Source organism: Quercus robur, chromosome 9 (assembly GCF_932294415.1).
Source record: "Quercus robur chromosome 9, dhQueRobu3.1, whole genome shotgun sequence".
Lineage (NCBI taxonomy): Eukaryota > Viridiplantae > Streptophyta > Magnoliopsida > Fagales > Fagaceae > Quercus > Quercus robur.
The window spans coordinates 52,498,389-52,517,404 of NC_065542.1; the positions used below are offsets into that span (position 1 = coordinate 52,498,389).

General features: G+C 35.6%; 1 protein-coding gene and 1 long non-coding RNA gene across 2 annotated transcripts in view; one reads left to right on the forward strand and one right to left on the reverse strand.

Annotated features, from left to right (window-relative positions):
• The first annotated feature begins 1,668 nt into the window (after positions 1 to 1,668).
• Positions 1,669 to 4,280, forward strand: LOC126699044 (dimethylnonatriene synthase-like). Its single transcript, XM_050396595.1, has 2 exons — positions 1,669 to 2,604; positions 3,481 to 4,280. Exons 1-2 carry the CDS (start codon positions 1,669 to 1,671, stop codon positions 4,099 to 4,101), a joined length of 1,557 nt encoding a protein of 518 aa, XP_050252552.1. The 3' UTR covers positions 4,102 to 4,280.
• Positions 1,721 to 19,016, reverse strand: part of LOC126699045 (uncharacterized) — a 63,688-nt gene continuing 46,392 nt past the window's right edge. Inside the window, exon 2 of the long non-coding RNA XR_007646675.1 lies at positions 1,721 to 1,821. This is a non-coding gene — a long non-coding RNA (uncharacterized LOC126699045). The remainder of the gene's footprint in view (positions 1,822 to 19,016) is intronic.

Here is a 19,016-nt window from a genome sequence, read left to right on the forward strand (position 1 = left end):
ATTTTTGTAATTATCATGAACTGTGTGGGATCCACTTCTATGTATTGTTCACGTCGAGTCAGGCCCTTCACTCTCTTCAACGACTTTTGGTATATTGACCTCAACTCCACGAGCTTAATTTTTTTTTTTCAATCATTAAAAAAATTTGATGGTATGAGAAAATGACGAGAATGATATAAAATGTGTTAGTCTGTGAATATATGATCTATGTACATTGTATTCAAAATTGAGCAAACAACTCCATGTTAGATACTTACAATTTTGTCTATTATAATGCTTTATTTAATAAATACATTTATTATATATCTGCTGAGTGAACTTTAATCCTTTAATAAAATTAATACTACTCAAAGAAATATCAATAACCAGTCATTTTCAAATTTAGATAGACATTAGGATCGAGGTTGAAAATTATTAATATATACGACATGAGTTTTTCTTGATAGTTATATTTTTAAAATTAGATTAAGATCTACTTCAAAAAATGTTATATTTAAATTAAAGCTAAGCATGTAGAAAAGAAAAGGTATCTAACATTAATTCTAACCAGAAAGATGTTACGTTTACAACATTTTTACAACAAATTACAGGTAGTTAGTTGTTATTAGTTCAAATTTGAAACTAACATTAAGATTACTTTTTTGCCCTAATAATAACAATCAGTAATAACTTGCCATTTAGGATTTGTTGTAAAAATGTTGTAAGCATATCATTTCTAACTAAGGGCCAAAATAGAATGAAAATTGAAGACAGACTTTGATTTCCTAAAATTGTGTTTGACATAATGAGATGAGAAAAGAAAGAGGGGGTATGTTTGGAGAGTGTATGTTGAATACTTTCTAAATTTGTTTTGGACTGTTATTTTCTAGGGGTTTAGTAATTTTTAAATGATTAAGTGCTTAAATGTTGCCTGTGTTTTGAATTTTACTCCTTTCATAGTCATGTAGAAGTTTTTTTTTTTTTTTTTTTTTTTTTGATGGAAGACAGTCGACAAAAGTTAATTGAACACGATTCTCAAAAAAAAAAAAAAAGGTTTAAGTGAACTAAGTTTGAAAACATCATGCTTTGCAGTTGACTTAGCACACTGAAAAAACATCATTTTTGAATAAATAAAGTTGTCTACTATGACCACTTATTTAGTCATGGTAATAACAAATTTCTACAAAGTATATTATGATCACTTGACATGATCATATGACGTATAGCTTGATATAAATTAGAAAGAACCTTCACCATTCCGATTCATTATAGTCAGTTTACTTTGACATTTTATATGAGCTTAATTACAAACTTACACAATCTAACATGAAATACTCATACTCACAAATTTGTTCTAGAATATGTGCTTGAGGCTTTGAGCTTAGCTCAATTAATAGTTGAGCCCAAACATATGTTTTAATTTGTCTTACATTTTTAGTTTTTTACATGAATGGGACGTGAATTACCAAGTTTGTCTTTACTTAATTTAGTTACTTGAATGAGAATATAGGTTATTTCTCTTTTTGGAAGATATAGCATAGTGTTTGTAATCCAATTTCCTTCGCAAAAGAAACAAGATAAATATTATAAACGTGGTTAACCCTTTGCTTGGGTTGGGTTGTGATACTGGTACTATAAATACACTACCCACTCTCACACAACTTGCCATCCCAACTTCTTAAGACCACCATGGAGTTCTGTTATCATATCCTAACTATTTTAGGGCTTTTTACTTTGACAGTAATCTTTATTGCCTTAAACAACAAATCAAATACCAAGAGGGGTTACACCAAATGCATTGAAATCCCTGAACCCTCTGGGGCATTACCAATCATTGGCCACCTTCATCTTCTAGGAGGCCAAGAGCCAATGGCCAAAATTCTTGGAGCCATTGCCGATAAATATGGCTCATTCTTCTCACTCAAAATGGGTATCCATCGAATGTTGGTGGTGAGTAGTTGGGAGATGGTAAAGGAATTCCTAGCTACCCATGACAAAACTTTTGCTACAAGGGCCAGCATAGCAGTTGGAAAACACTTGTTTTACAACAATGCTATATTTGCACTTGCTCCTTATGGTCAATATTGGCGTGATGTGAGAAAGATGGCCACTCTTGAGCTTCTCTCGAGCCATAGGCTTGAAAAGCTCAAGCATGTTCGATTCTCAGAAGTGGAGTCTTTGATCAAAAACTTGCACTTGCTTTGTACAAACAACAAGGTGGTGACTCTTAGTGAGTTGTTCGACCACATGACCTTCAATATCAGCCTTCGGATAATTGTTGGTAAGCGATTTTCTACCACCACATATGGTGAAGAAAAGAGTGAGGCATGCCGTTTCCGAAGTGCCATAAAAGAGGCTCTTTATCTTAGTGGCGTGTTTATCTTGTCCGATGCTTTTCCACATCTTGAATGGATGGACCATAGAGGTCATGTGAGTTCCATGAAGAGGACTGCTAAGGAACTTGACTCGGTGCTTGAGATTTGGCTTGCTGAACATCTTCAGAAACGACTAGAGCAGAAGAGTGATGGTGAAAGCGATTTCATGGACGTGATGCTATCAAGCTTTCCGGAGGATGTTGAGATTTCGGGGCATACCCGCGACACTATTGTCAAGGCAACAGCACTGGTACGTTGTTATTATAAACTTTTCAAAAATGTAATAGTAAGTAATGGGAAAGGTTTTTGTACATATTTGTATGCAATAATTGTTAGTATGCAATAATTGTTGCATAATTGAGTTATGTGGCAGGAAAAAAAGACAAACAACATGACATTGGTCAATTTTGAACCTAGAAGAGAGAATTATAAAAACTTAATCTTGAAAAGTATCATCTCAAATTTTAAAGTGAGCTCAGAGTGATTCATTTATGGGCAAAATCACTGTATTTATTTGATGAGCATGAGGGGCTTGTTTTGGAGAAATTATAAGGTTCTTATGGTCGATAATTCCACTAAAAGACTTCCCACTTGTTTAAAATTGTTGAGTAAGAAAATTTTTTAAAACAAAAATTGATTACTGACTCAGCAATTTTAACCGAGTGTGAGTTTTTTAGTAGAATGGTGGATAAGAGATGTAGTCTACCATGAGAATGGTATAATTTCTCCTTGTTTTGTGAGAAGGACTTTTTGAAAGTCGCTCATTGAAAATAACACACTCCACCAAGAAATAGTTTTATTTTGTGAGCCCACCGGGCCACCATTCAATAAATTTTTTTTGGTTTTTTTGAGGAAATATTTAATAGTTTAGGGTCCGTTTAGATTAAGAGAGAAGGGAGGGGGAGTAGAGTAGAGTTGGTTGAAAATAAACTAATTTTAAGCAAATTTTACTCTACTCTCCTTCTCTCATCCTTAATCTAAATAGACCCTATGTGGGGGACATTTAATAAGGCAATTTAGGCTCATACTTTAAGGGAGTGTATTAAATTCATTATTTCCTAATAATTGAAGATTTAGGAACAACTGATAATTTATTGTTGTGTATGCGTGTGTGTTTTTTTGGCAGATTCTCCTCCTTACAGGAGCAGGAAGCACATCTACTACACTAACATGGGCAATCTCCTTGCTTTTAAACCACCCAAGTGTGCTAAAGGCTGCCCAAGAAGAGCTAGACATGTACGTAGGGAAAGATAAATGGGTGGAAGAATCTGATATCAAGAACCTAAAATACCTCCATGCCATAGTTAAGGAAACCTTACGTTTGTATCCACCGGGTCCCCTCACAGGAATACGTGAGGCCATGGAAGATTGTACTGTTGGTGGCTATTTTGTTCCAAAGGGCACTCGTTTGCTCGTTAACATATGGAAGCTGCAACGAGACCCACGTGTGTGGTCGAACCCATCTGAATTCCAACCAGAGAGATTCATGACAACTCATGCAAACATTGATGTTAGGGGTCAAAATTTTGAGTATATTCCATTCAGTTCTGGTAGAAGGTCATGCCCTGGAATCACATTTGGCTTGCAAGTGGTTCACTTGGCACTAGCTCGTGTGCTTCAAGGATTTGATATCACAACCATGGCAAGTGTGAAGGTGGACATGCATGAAGGACCAGGAATTGCCTTACCTAAGGTCAATCCACTTGACGTTGTACTCAAGCCTCGCCTTCCCATGGAGAGTTATTAATGGGTGAGAAGCTAATACTTAAATCTCAAGATCATTGCGCAAAATGTACTCGTTTTAGGGAGAATTATTATATATTCCTAGAATAAGGTGACGTGGTATTCTATTCTTTTACATGTTAATACTTGTCTTAATTAGTGGTATTGTTAAATAACAATTGCCTTATTATATATTGTGGTTTAGCATCTACTCTTTTTTTAAAATATCATATTTTTGAAATTAGTAATAGTTTCAATATGCATGCAACATTTCTTATCAAACGTTTCAACTCATAATAAGGGATTTAAATAAATTCTTTGACTTAATAAATAGTCGTATCACATATCCTTAAAGCTGAAAGAACATATATATAGAGCCTAAAGCTGAAAACTTAGTTGCTCACAATATCTAAGCCCAATGATTAGAGCTTATTATTATTATTTTTTTTTTTGAGAAGAAGGGCTTATTATTATTAATTCCACGTTGGCATAAACTTATTGAGTAATGTTATAGATGCAAACTATTTTACAATATTTTTACCAAATATTGATGTGACAAATTCTTATTGGTTCTCATTTGGGCTCACCATTACTATCATATTTTTATTTACCAATAACCATACACCATATTAGCTGTTTGTAAAATAGTTTGTGACTTCAACATTTTCCATACTTATTCATGCATCTCACAGCCAAAGCTCTTAAAAATCAAGGAAATCCAAATGGAGGATTTTAAAACAGAATATGCACACATCAAAAACATGATGCACATAACCAAAGAGAAGCCAGCATAACAAGGTAACTAAAATCTTTTAGGAAGCAAGTATTACATAAACACAGGGTAGTTAAAGCATGTATTTCTTTAGGTACAAAACAATTGAATCAAGCCATGAAAAAATTAATACAAGTGGTACACATATCCACATGCTAGCAATTTACTAGCAAGGGGGTCCAAAACACATACTTCATTTTGGATGAGACCAAAAGTTCATATCTGTCAGTTTTTAGACCCCTCAAACAATTGATTAAACCTAGGTAATTAGCCAAGTTGTTACTTAGTCCAATTAAACAAGTCTAGGTTATCACAATAATAAAGATCAAATCATGCAAAGCAGCGAAAAATAAATAACACAAGATATGATCACCTAGGAAACCAAACCGGTAAAAACCTGGGGAGGATTTGACCTAGCTATCCTCAAGGTAAACTTGAATCCACTATCTTGAAAGAATCGAAGTTCATACAAAAGGACTTACAAGCACCCCCGCTTGACTTCCTAATGCTACCAACCAGTAGAACTTACTGACACGACCACGTGCAAGCTTCGAATCCACGGACTCCTTCTTTCTTGGATTCCTACTAGCTACAAGCACTCCCGCTTGTGTATTCTTTAAGCTTTAATGGCAGCAACTGAATTGATCATCAAGGTGTAGAAAATATCTCCTCTTTGAAAACCCTAAGTTTGTGTAAAGGAAAGCTCTTCTAGATCTCACAAGAGATTTACACAAACCGCAATATGAGCAACACTAAAACGTGGCTAGGGTTTGCCTTTTATACTTAGGACAAATAAGAAATCCTAAAAACGTTTTAAAACAAATAGGGCTGAGTTGGAAAATTCTGCAGAAAAGCGATCTGCTCGAGCTTCGATCGGTCGAGCCTCGATCGGTCGAGCCTAAGCTTCGATCGATTGAGCCAGGCCGAAAGCCACAGTGCTTCCTGCTTTAAACTCGATTCCAACTTTACATTGACATACAACTTTGAGCTAGCTTTAAACACTTCTAAACACATTGTTTTAATCATGGTTTGCCAACAATACAAATTAGAGTTCTAAATACATAAAGTCCTAAACTTTAGAACCTAACAAACTCCCCCTTTGGCAATCCGTGACAAAACACAACTTAGAAGCTCAAAGTTTACAAAATGAAAAGTCCTTTACAGAATAATGCTCATAAACCAAATTCAATCATAACTACTATCCATCAGTTGCAAGTGTAGACAGCAGCTCAATTGAATCAACCTGTATATTTCCTGAAACACTAAACGAAATGCATAACCGCATGTGTGGAAATAATACAAGTAAACAAAATAACTTCTTGATTTCAAACAACACACAAATAAAGACATACATCAATGAATAACTCATAAATATAAATCAATAAGCAGTTTGAAACAAGAAACAAATAAAGTACCAACAAAAACATAAAACTCCCCCTAACATGAATATCCCATCAAAAACAAGGTAAGAGCTAAAAATGTTAAGAACACAGTGAAGCACCTAGATACAATCTAAAACTCCACAAGCTCCAACCAAAAACAAATAATCTCCCCCTGAAAACAAAAAAACCTACAAGTACTCCCCCTTTTTGTGACGGAATGCCAAAGGGCAAACAAGATAACCATCATCAAAAGGGAGGTGGTCTAAATTGTGTCAACTCCGCACGCAAGGCACGGATCTCATCAAGTACGTCCACCAAAATCTGTCCTTGAGCCGCCTGAACGGTCAAGACATGATCCAACGTGCGACGAATGTCTGAATCATCCGAAGCAGTCGGTGGAGGAACAACAGCACCTGAAGTCTCAGCAGCAGCTGTACCTGTAGAAGAGGGAGGCTGGGGAACACTACTAGATGACGCACCTCTAGGACGAGGAGTAACTCGCAACTGAGCAGCCCTCTAACGAAGAAAGGTGGCACCTATGGGAGCTATCACATGAACAGGCTCACCCGACGGAAAACCATCTAGACCTAAGTAGAACAGAATCCTATGAATGAAAATAGGATGAATTAGCGCATGCCCTATGGCAAAACTCCTATGAACCTCGTTCAAAGAACGAAGGAACAAGTGAGGAAAACTGATGGACGCTCCAGAAGCAAAGGCGTACAAAAACACACATCGCTTTAAAGGGATGGTGTGGAAGTGAGAGATAGGCCACAAGGAATGACACGCAATCCTAAAGAAGAGATAGGCCGTTTCGGTAAGCTCAGCGGACGTGATCCGAGGATCAGTACCCCACTGGATAGATGAGCCAGTGATGTAAAACATGACAACGTCTAAAGAGGGTGACTCATCATAGGGATAGTCAGCATCCCGAACAACCGGCACCCCAAGAGCCTCAGCCACTACCCGAGGGGTAATGGTGAACTCTACACCTCGTATCCAACTCCTAACTAGGGTGTTGGAATCATAGATGTGGCAAGAGAGGTTCGAGTAGAACTCTCTAATCAGGGTGGTCGGAGGTGGATGATCTATCTCTATGAGAGGCAACCAACCCCTAGACTCAAAATTGGCCCTAATGGCCGGATCAAGCGCATCTAACACAACAGCTCGCTCAGACCAGATCTTACGCCTACAGTTCAAGGTGTCATAGGCTTCTCTACACTTATCATTCTGAAACAGCTCTACTTTAGGTGGAGACTCAGAGGAAGTGGAAGTGGTCCTATGAGCTCTAGTTTTCCTAGGCATGATGCTAAGATAAGGATCAAAACACAGAGTGAAAGAACAAAAAACCACAAACCAAAACCAAGGGCAAACTGCAAGTTAGCTCAAAAACAAAATATAGAAACAAAATCTATATGATGCATAAACAGGTTTAAATGTCATGATGCATGTTCTAATGCAGTGAATTAAGTCAAATAGGTTCAAATTACAAAATTGGCTTGCACATTAAGGTTTTTAACACAAAAACCCCAAAAATTTAGAAACCACTTGATCAATTTGAAAAATATTGACGAATTGATCATTACACATGATATAATAACAAAAAAAATGACCAAATACATCAATTAGATAAGCCAATTTCATCAATTTAAGCCAATTTGACAAAATCCCCAATTCGGATCAAATTCAAAAACCTAGAATTTTCAATTTTTCAAAAACCACAAAATTGATCAAATTAAACCATAGGGAACATCAATATAACATCATGGCATAAAAACCCATTGATCAATTACACAAGAATAGGCTTGAATCATCAAAAACCCCAAAAAGTTTGAAGATGCTGAAAATACCCATGATAATGCATGAAAAATGCATGAAATCAAGAAATAAACTTGAAAAAGAAGGGCAAAAGGGACTTACCGGCTTCTAAGGACAAAAACCTTGCAAAAATCTTGAAGGAAAACGACAAATATTGACTGGTGGAGCCAAGAGCCAACGCGGAGAGAGAAAAGAAAAGATCTATTTGAAAAGTAAGTTTCAAAAGGTCCAATTCTGCCTTTTTGAAAAACCTGATTCACGAGTTTCGATCGGTCGAAAATCAGCCTTGACCGGTCAAAACAGACAGAGACTCCCTCTCTCAAATTTTTAAAAATTTTAAAAATTTCTATCGGTCGAAAAACAGAATGGACCAATCGAATTAGACAGAGGCTCACCATATTTTTTGAGGAAAAACACAATTTTTGAAAAACAAGTTGATTTAACTCAAAGCATTGAAATTTAAGAACAAAAATGCATGAGTATGAGATGATATAATTTTCCAATCAAGAATTTTAAGCCCAAAATTCCCAAAAACAAAATTTTGCATTCTCCACAAATTTTCAAGCAACAAATTTAGTTTACATATAATTCAAAGTGATTGCAAAAACTTGGTTGGTCAAACCATAAACACACATAATAACATGTACAATGTTTAGCAAAGAGTAACTCGTGTAGTGTGTGCGACTAGCAAAGACTTGAGATACATGTGAGGTGATATGTGAATAACAATCAATCACAAAGTCTACAAAATTCATCACAAAGAATTTAAAAGAGAGTATTACCTAAAGAGTTATATCATATAACTCTCACATCTCCTAGATCATAAGCTTGCAATCATGTAAGTTTCTTGTATTTATGCCTCATAATATACATTCCAATTTTAAATTATTTGAGTTTGGCATCAAGCCTAATAGTACACACCAATTAGATTTTAAGAATTAAGCACTTTAACCGAGGCTTCACCTTATGTTCTTTTTGTGCATGTCCTACACTTTCTCGAGTACAAAATCTTATGATATGCACTAAGGTGTTCATGATTGGCTAGTGAACAGTGGTGAGATGGTTATTTATGCCTTTCTCTAAAAGTTCAAGTCCAACATTTAAAAACATGTGACTTCAAGATTAAGACATAGTAATCAAAAACCATACACATCTTTCCCACACAACATGCACTACAAATCTTCAACTAGTAGAGTGCAATAAATAAGCTTATCAAAACTAAATAAGGTACAAAAAACATGTTATGTGAAATTAAATTGACCAACCTTGTTCTCAAAAATCAAGAAGAATAGTGCAAAAACAAAATGTGCTTCCTTTCCCTTTTTTTTTTTTTTTTTTTTTTTTTTTTTTAAATTTTAATAAAAATAAAAACACCTAGAATGAAATGCATGAATGTTATGCTATGCAAATCCTAGAGACACAAAAAAAAAAAAAAAAAAAACAAAACCAAAGAACAATGGTCACAAAGGGTAGAACAATGAAGCACAAAGACCATGTCAGAAAGACTCAGTTAGGTCGAGTCTTTTGCATCCGAAACCTTTTAGATGCACCACGAGCATTAGAGTTTTTATTCACTTGAGAATGATTACCAACTCCAGGATTGGAATAAAGGTTTAAAGCCTTTACCAAATCACCAATAAGTACCATAGGATCAAGTGCTTGAGGCACAGGTACTTTTGGTTTGTTTGCTCTCTTAGCAGCTTGCAGCTTGTAGCAATTTGGATGGATGTGTCCAGTCTTTCCACAAAAATGAAAAACCCATGTAGGTTTATCATGTGTCTTGTCCTTAGATAGGGTAGGCTTCTTAGGTTTAGATTCTTTCAGATCAACCCTAATCTTCCTAGATGATGAACCTTCTAAGGGTTTAGCAACCTCACTCACAGAAGGTTTGACAGTCTCACTCACTATCTCACTCACTGAAGGTTCAGAAGAAGAAGATGAAGGAACAAACTTAGTGGAGTGGGGAGCGGACACACCGATGCTATCAACATAGCCTAAACCAGTTTTGTCAGAAGACGACTTTTGAACACTCAGCATTTGATCAAGTTTAAAACTAGCAGATCTAGTAACAGATAAATCAAGTTCCAAAAATTTAATTTTATCAAGCAAAAACATGTTTTCAGTTTTCACATTGTTCAAAACATCATTAGCATCAAACAATTTAATAAGCAAAATTTTCTTTTCAAGCTCAAGAGATTCAATTTTCTTTAGGCCAAGTTCAACATTCATAGCATCCTTTGCAGCAACTTTGCAAAGTTTGTTATAGGCCTCTTGAAGATCTGCATCTTCAGAGAGTTCCCCATCAGAAGGGTTCTCTTCAACAGATATGCTCTCATCAACTACAAAAGTAGCAGTGAAAGCAATGAAGTTTTCGTCCTCATCACAATCGGACTCATGACCAGAAACTTTACCATCACTAAGGGTTACAGCGATAGCCTTACCCATAGACTTCAAATAGGTTGGACATTCAGATTTCATGTGTCCATACCCTTGACATCCAAAACATTGAGAGCCCAAAGAATTATTGGAAGATTGACCTACTCTTTCTCTAGGTTTATCATTGTTATTAACCTTAGTGGGATCATGCTTCCTAAAATTTCTAGGTTCAGCAGTGTTTGTGCCTTTTGCCTTTCTATTGTTATTCCTGAGAAAGTTTCTAAAGTTCTTGGCAAGATAGACAATCTCTGTAGCAGAGAGCTCATCATCAAATCCACCACTATTAACATCATCAACTGACTTAAGAGCCATTGATTTGGATTTGGTAGTTTTGGGTAGATCTAACTCATAGGATTGAAGAGATCCTACAAGCTCATCAACAGTGATGGAGTCCACATCCTTGCTTTCAGTAATGGCACTCACCTTGGGTCTAAAGTCTTCAGTCAAAGATCTAAGAATCTTCCTAACAATTTTAGGTTGATCATAGATTTCACCCAAGTTAAAAGCAGAATTAACAATATCATTCAGTTTAGCATAGAATTCATCAAAAGATTCATCATCAAACATCCTAATGCTTTCAAATTTAGAAGTCAATTGCTGCAATTTATTTATTTTGACAGCCTTTGTGCCTTCATGCACAGTTTGGAGGATATTCCAAGCAGTATGAGTAATCTCAACATTCGAGATTCTCTTAAATTCGTCTATAGAAACAGCGTTAAAAATCGCATTCATAACTTTGCTATTAAACGAAGCTGCTTCTTTCTGAGAAGTTTCCCACTCACTAACAGGAGTAGTGGGCTTCTCCCATCCGTATTTGATGTGCAACGAAAATTCGCCAAGTCGTCTCCTGTCCATACGCGTCGTCCAAATCATAGACGAGGTAAGTCATCAGTCACTCGTCCGTCTGTCCTCAAGACAGACGGGACAGACGAGCTTACTATCATCCGTCCGTCCTTGAGGACAGACGGGCTTCTTAGCATTCGTCCGTCTGTAAAGGATGGACGAGCTTGCTACCATCTCCTCGTCCATAAAGGACAAGGGAGGATTACTATGTCTCCGCCGAGTGGAAGAACGAACCGTCGCCAGCCAAGACCAACCGTTACAAAATACGAACTTCTACATTAGTTACGGAAGTTATTTCCAAGCCTGTTGGATTCCCCAACTGTAGGAGCGGTTACTAAACAAGTAACCGCTTCCCGTATACTATATAAGCACACGCCAATGGAAGAGTAAGGCATTCTGTTCTGGAGAAACTAAGTTTACATTCCTTCAGTCATCAGTCAGAGACTAACTTCACCATCGGAAGGTTCTTGGCCGGCTTCCACCGGTCTCCTCTGAGTTTTTACTTGTTTTCTCAGGATTCAATCGCAAGTTTACCAAGGCCCGGCATTTTCAGTCCACTGATATCCCAGAGTTCATCAGTATTCAATGGAGTTCCACACCTTCTCATCAATGGATTTCAGGAAAGTTTTCATCCTTAATTTCCAGTAAGCATAATTATTCCCATCAAAGTGAGGAGGAATAACTAGAGAGTGTCCGTGTTCCATGACAACAGGGGTCAAGGATCAGCTCAGTGATCAAAGGATTAACAACAAAAGAGCTACCCGCTCTGATACCACTTGTCAGTTTTTAGACCCTTTAAACAATTGATTAAACCTAGGTAATTAGCCAAGTTGTTACTTAGTCCAATTAAACAAGTCTAGGTTATCACAATAATAAAGATCAAATCATGCAAAGCAGCAGAAAATAAATTACACAAGATATGATCACCCAGGAAACCAAACCGGTAAAAACCTGGGGAGGATTTGACCTAGCTATCCTCAAGGTAAACTTGAATCCATTATCTTAAAAGAATCGAAGTTCATACAAAAGGACTTACAAGCACCCTCGCTTGACTTCCTAATGCTACCAACCAGTAGAACTTACTGACACGACCACGTGCAAGCTCCGAATCCACGGACTCCTTCTTTCTTGGATTCCCACTAGCTACAAGCACCCCCGCTTGTGTATTCTTTAAACTTTAATGGCAGCAACTGAATTGATCATCAAGGTGTAGAAAATATCTCCTCCTTGAAAACCCTAAGTTTGTGTAAAGGAAAGCTCCTCTAGATCTCACAAGAGATTTACACAAACTGCAATATGAGCAACACTAAAACGTGGTTAGGGTTTGCCTTTTATACTTAGGACAAATAAGAAACCCTAAAAACGTTTTAAAACAAATAGGACTGAGTTGGAAAATTCTGCAGAAAAGTGATATGCCCGAGCTTCGTTCGGTCGAGCCTAAGCTTCGATCGATCGAGCCAGGCCGAAAGCCACAGTGCTCCCTGCTTTAAACTCGATTCCAACTTTACATTGACATACAACTTTGAGCTAGCTTTAAACATTTCTAAACACATTGTTTTGATCATGGTTTGCCAACAATACAAATTAGAGTTCTAAATACATAAAGTCCTAAACTTTAGAACCTAACAATATCCATATCACAAGTGGAGGCCAAAAAATTCATTCCCAAATGCTTATTTTTTTTATTTTTTATTTTTGATAAAAACATGAACTATTCATTCATATGGAAAGAGATACATCAGAGAAAGCAAATAACAATTGGGAGAAAAACAACAAACTCAGCACACCCCTCTCCTCAATGAACCCGAGAGCCTATAAGCATTCTTGTGCTTGCATATTAAAATTTTCGACATTCTTTTCTTGGGCTCTAGCAACCTTTTTTAAATTCCCTATCATTGGGCATAAAGGGATATTGGTGGGCTCATTCTTAGGAGAGGGTTTACTTGTGGGTTTCGAGCTGGGTGATTTGTGGGCCCCAGAGAAAGACATTTGAAAGCCCATACTGAGAACCTTTGGGAAAACATGAGAGTGCACAACAGGGGAGGGCGCTGGGCTCGAAGGGCTCGCCAGAGCATCATTACTTTGGTTCTCCACTGACAGCACAACTGACCAGCTGCTTAGCCCCCGGTTTGTGTTGTTGGAGCTTGTGTGATTTGATAAAGCAATTGAGTGCTCCGTACCTAGACTCGCCAGACAGATGACCATCAGAATGTGCTGGACACCGGTGTCTTCTTCCATTCTTTCCTCCTCCGATCCACCCTTGCAAGCAACTCCATGTTTCTCAAAAAACTCCCTTAAGACCATTGTTTTCTCTGGTCCAGTCCCCAAAATACTTGTGACATTCGGACTTACCTTGAAACCCGATACAATGATTCTCACCAAGACCCAAAACCCCACAAATAAAGCAAAAGAAAGGAAGCCACTCCATTTGAAAACAAGAACAGAACTTAAAATGGAAGACCTTTATTCCCATATCTACAAACCTTAAAACCAAACCCATCTTCCAAGCAGTTAGTAGAGTGGACTTGAAGGCTCGCTAGGAGACACATGAATCCAAGCAAAAAAAAAAAAAAAAAAAAAGAGTAAATTACAAAGTTAGTCCTTATCTTTTACGTCATATTTTAATTTGGTCTCTAACTTTCTAATTATGTCAAATTGATCCCTAATCTTTTGGTATTATGTCAAAATGGTTTCAGCAATTAAGTGATAGATAAAAAGTGTTGACATGGCTAAAGTCAAAATAAAATATTATTTTAAAACTAAAAAAAAAAAAAAAAAAAAATCCTTAATGGCCTCTATGTTCTTAGTGAACCCATCACCCACACCTCTGAAATCCATGAGATCAAACGCCATAAGTCTCAGCCTGGCATAGGTTTTCCTTGATTAACACCATGACCAAACACGAAAAACCCATCAAAGACATTTCTCTACCAAATGAAAATCGAAGCGCATGCAATGCTTCACAGCACAATGAACAATGTTTTGTGCGATGAAAACAATGCTACCAATACCTCTAGTGATGTAACAGGTTTGATAATTTTCTTTGATTTTCATTTTATGATCATGGCTACTGCCTGGTGCCTTGTGTAATGGCAGGTCAATTTCGTTTTAAGGGAAACAGTGAGAATGGAAGAGTCAGAGAGAGACAATACAATTATACAAACTTTCCGACGAAAATGTACGGAAGCATCTGGAGCATCACCTTATAGCTCTTGGTTCGTCTAACAATTTCTCACTTTTTTTTTTTCTTTGTATAGTCATTCCAATTTTTAAAGATCCGTGTTTGTACTTGTTCTATTTTGGATTTTAATCTTGTTTACATTGTTTGCTTGTTTGGGTCTAGTTTTATAGTATTGATTTTTTTTTTTTTTTTAAGAATCTTTTACAATATTGATCTCAAGTGGGTATTCGATTCTGAGGTGATTGTATTTGTTTCCTTAGCTTATTTTCTTCTTAAAAGAATCTTACAAAAAACTTTCATTTTAGTCCAATTTGTATTCAATTGATTGGCCCAACTGAAGGAGCTCAAAGAGTTTCTATCATGGAGTCTGAGGATAGAGAGAAATCGAGAGAGAGAAGGGGACACAGAGCGTTATAGTAAATTAGAAAATGTTGATATTTATAATTAATGTCACGTGGCAGCTTATGTGGAAGTTATGTAGCGTAAAAAATAATATTTTATTTTGATTATTAGTCATGTCAACATTTTTCATCTATCACTTAACAGTCGGGACCATTTTGACACAATACTAAAAGGTTATGGACTAAATTGACACAATTAAAAGGTTAATGACCAAATTGAGATATAACATAAAGGATAGGGACCAACTTCGTAATTTACCACTAAAAAAAAAATTTATTCACTTAAGAATTCCTCCAAAACTACCGCGCACTCTTGGTATGATTGTTACTCCACAAGTATAAGTGCTTGTGGGGTGTGAGGGGAAAGGCCGGGGTTTAAGTCTCTAGGAGGAAGCTTTACATACATATACACTTAAATTAAGCTAGAATAGAATTTCTATCTTGTATAAAATATCCTTACACAAATTCTTAAACTCTCTAAAATATTCCTATCTTTTAGTTAAATAATTTTAAATTTAAAAACACAAATTGATTAAAAGAGTAATTTACTATTTTTAAAAAAGTTTCTAAGTTTTAGGTTTTTAAACTACTTTTATCAAGTCTCACTTAGAGAAAAATCCTAAAAATTAGAACACTATCTTTTTCTCACTTTTAAACATTATTTCACTAAATCCAAAATAAAAAATAAAAGAGAGCCTAATCGCACTCGCAAAATGCGTGTGATGCGTTTGGTATAAGATAATGGAGTAAGATGTCGAATTCTCTGACTGCTCCTATAACCTAAATGTAGCTCAGGTTTCAAACTAGAACCTAAACATTGCTCAGGTCTCAAACTTCGTTGGTTAATCATAGAGATGAAGTGCATTTTTTTTTTTTTATTTAATTTTTAATTTTAATTTTTTATATATTTTTTTGTTTATGTGGTCTTGATACTCTTCCGCAAATAGGATATATGTCGAGTCAGGCACCACCATTGTACTTTCATACAATTTCAAGCTAAGTTCCGTTTCAGTTATGCAGAATTATATAATTGATTCAAGGATAAAGAATAAACTGCTCTGCCCTTAAAAAAAAAAAGACATAAGAAAAAACCCAATGACATGATTGGGATGGAAGACAACTTATTGTCCTTTACAAGTATGGCTCTTACTTGGAAACTGAGAGGATCCTCACAAGTAGTTTTTGTTAAAGAAATATTAGACATATTATACTAATGTAATATTTAACATGATATCAGAGCAGCCAAAATATGTTTAATATATCTCTAACACTTCTCTTATTTATTCCAATTTCACTCTGACAAACTTTCTCACTGCATGACATAATTTTCTGCCATTGTTTCCATTCACAATCATTTATTTACATTTACACGGGTGTTTATTATTTGTTGGTAAGTGTAAAATGACTTTGAAGATGGACATGAGGAAATCACTTATGAATGAATTCACTAATTGTCTACATCAGGTGAGTTTTTATTTTTTATTTAATTGTAATATTGCCATTTTAGGTACAATATATGCTTCTTTATGAAGGGTTGAGAGATGTTTAAAAACAAGCTCTGTTATTCTTAGAATTAAATTTTACTTTGTTTTTATTTTTAATGCTTAAGGATTAGATGAGACACTGGATGATTTTTCTTATAACCAATTTCAGCACTTTGTATAGTCTATAGACTATAGACATCTTCGTGCCTAAGTAAAGTCTTTTGTGATTGAATAAGAGATATGGGGTTTGATACCTGTTTACACAAAAAATGAATTGATGTCTTGGTTTAATAATAAAGAATAATCATCAGGAGTGGATGCCATATGTTGAAACTTTATAAAAAAGAAAAAGAAAAAGAAAAACAGTGTATATTAATTAGTAGAACCTATTAACTATTCTTTATTAAATGCTAAATATAGTAGTTAGAGTTCATGAACAATCATTCTTATAATCTTTTTATTCTTTTGCATAATCTTCAAAAATCTTAGTATCCTGAATATTAATATTTTTTGTATAATGTAATGTGTTATTATTCTCTGAGAGAATAGATAATGCGGACTGTGAAGTCATTTTCGCCCATGACAAAATTAGACTATACACTTGATGGCTTGAATGTGAGAATAAAAGAAAATCTTGCAAAGAAATGCGCTATTGTCCTATTAGTGCTTGATGAAGCCAAATTCATCAGTTGCTAGGTTTGTCCAGACAGAACGAAGAGAGCCAACCTGGTACTCTTGCAAGAAATGAAGAGTGAATCGTACAGGTCATCTCCGTGGTGCTAGCCAATAAACTTCTGATGACAAAGTTAGGTGGATTAGAGAGAAAATATAGGTAGATTTAGAATGGTATGGTGTGTATGTACCTTTTTTTTAGGTCCGATGTGGTTTATATATGCCTTTGCCTTTCTAGCTGTTAGGGGCCTTCAATGGTGGCTTAAATGCTTGTTTGTGCAATGCCTCCGGTGGTTAATATAGTGATATGAAGATCTTCTAGTTGTTATGTCTTTGGGTGGTTTCTTGGGGTTGGAAGATGAAGAACCAGATTATGCAGATTGGAATTTTAGATCTTTCTGAAATGGAAAGGGGAAAGAATTATGTTATTTTGCAGCTATTCATGCTCCTTACCATATTTCTTCAAGGCCAAAAGAAGAGTCCTATTCTTCGTCAGAAACATAATATACTAATATCCATATAGAATTGTAAATAGTGTATCAGAAACTATTTACAATAGAGTAAATATATAATTATAGTTAAGAAAATCCTTACTTAAGAGGATAAAGACTTTGTATATTAGTTAGCCTCTTCAATATAGTCATAGAAGTATAAGAATTAATCTTCGAGAGCTAAATATCCAAGCTTTAGAGCTAATGTGGGCTTTAATCTTCAATATGTGTTGATTTGCATTTACATATTTGTTGGACGCAAATGAGACATCTGAGGAATGCAATGAAGGTGTACACCTTTCAGTATAGTAGGAAAATATAAACTTGGCGTAGACTGTACAGAAATTGAAGGGCATTTATTCTTTGCCTTTTGTTGATTTTGAGAAGCTCTCGAACAATATATCTAGAGCTCTATGTGTATTTTTTATCTATGTGGTTAATTTTGGGAAAAAAATTTTGTTTAATGATCTATTTTTTGTTAATGCGTAAAACGAAATACTTCACTAATAAGTAAAATGTTTAAGAAGATATGTATCTGCCTTATGCTTTGTAATTGTTCATAAGTTATTGTTAAGAAAAGTTTTGCTTCACAGTTATGATTTAAGGGCATCTTTGTAAGAATGTGTTTCCATGTTCTTACCATGACATATTTTATATGGTTTTTCATTCTCTGCTCACTTGCATCATGACTGCTAGCACTACAATTATTGATTCAGAAACAGAATGTAGTATTGCTTTTTTGTTATGAGAGATTTCCTAAAAGAATAGTATGTATCATGGTATGTTTCTTATGAACATAAGTGCACTAAAATGAATGTAGTATTACTTTATACATGCCTTGTATTCTACTTGTCTCGTATTTAATGAAGTTATTTGTTATGTGCAAGTGTTTCAGGATGCATGTTTATTTGGTTCAAGTGCTTCACAGGTTTTAGATTTAGGTGTGAGTGAGTTTTGCCTCTGTTCTTATACTCACGTTTTAAGTCTAGAGTCTATTTAGGGGTTTTGTCACTAAATAGCCAAAGGGGGGAGATTGTAAAGTTGTGATTTACAACTATGTTTTATGTTGGCTTTAATTCCATGTCAAATTTGATTGTAATTTTATTAAATCATTTCCCTGTATTTTTGTGGGATTTTATGTAAGGGCTATGTGTGAGAGTTTGGTGAAGAATCTGTGAAGAAGTGGATTTCGCGACTTGATCACGACTATCTCATGACTACTGACCCGCGAAACAAGCCACGCAAGAAGCACATGCTGAAATTTGTAGAGTCCATGATAGGTTGGATTTTGCGAGTCATTCCCGAATCAGGCCAAGTTGCGAGTGACCCACGAAACTCTCTACCTGATTGCTTTTTGAGTGTGACTTTTCCCATTCTTTACCAACACTATATAAACCCTCATTACCCATGAAATGTAAGAAGAAGGAATATTTGTTCAAGAAACTTTTGAGAGAGAAAAC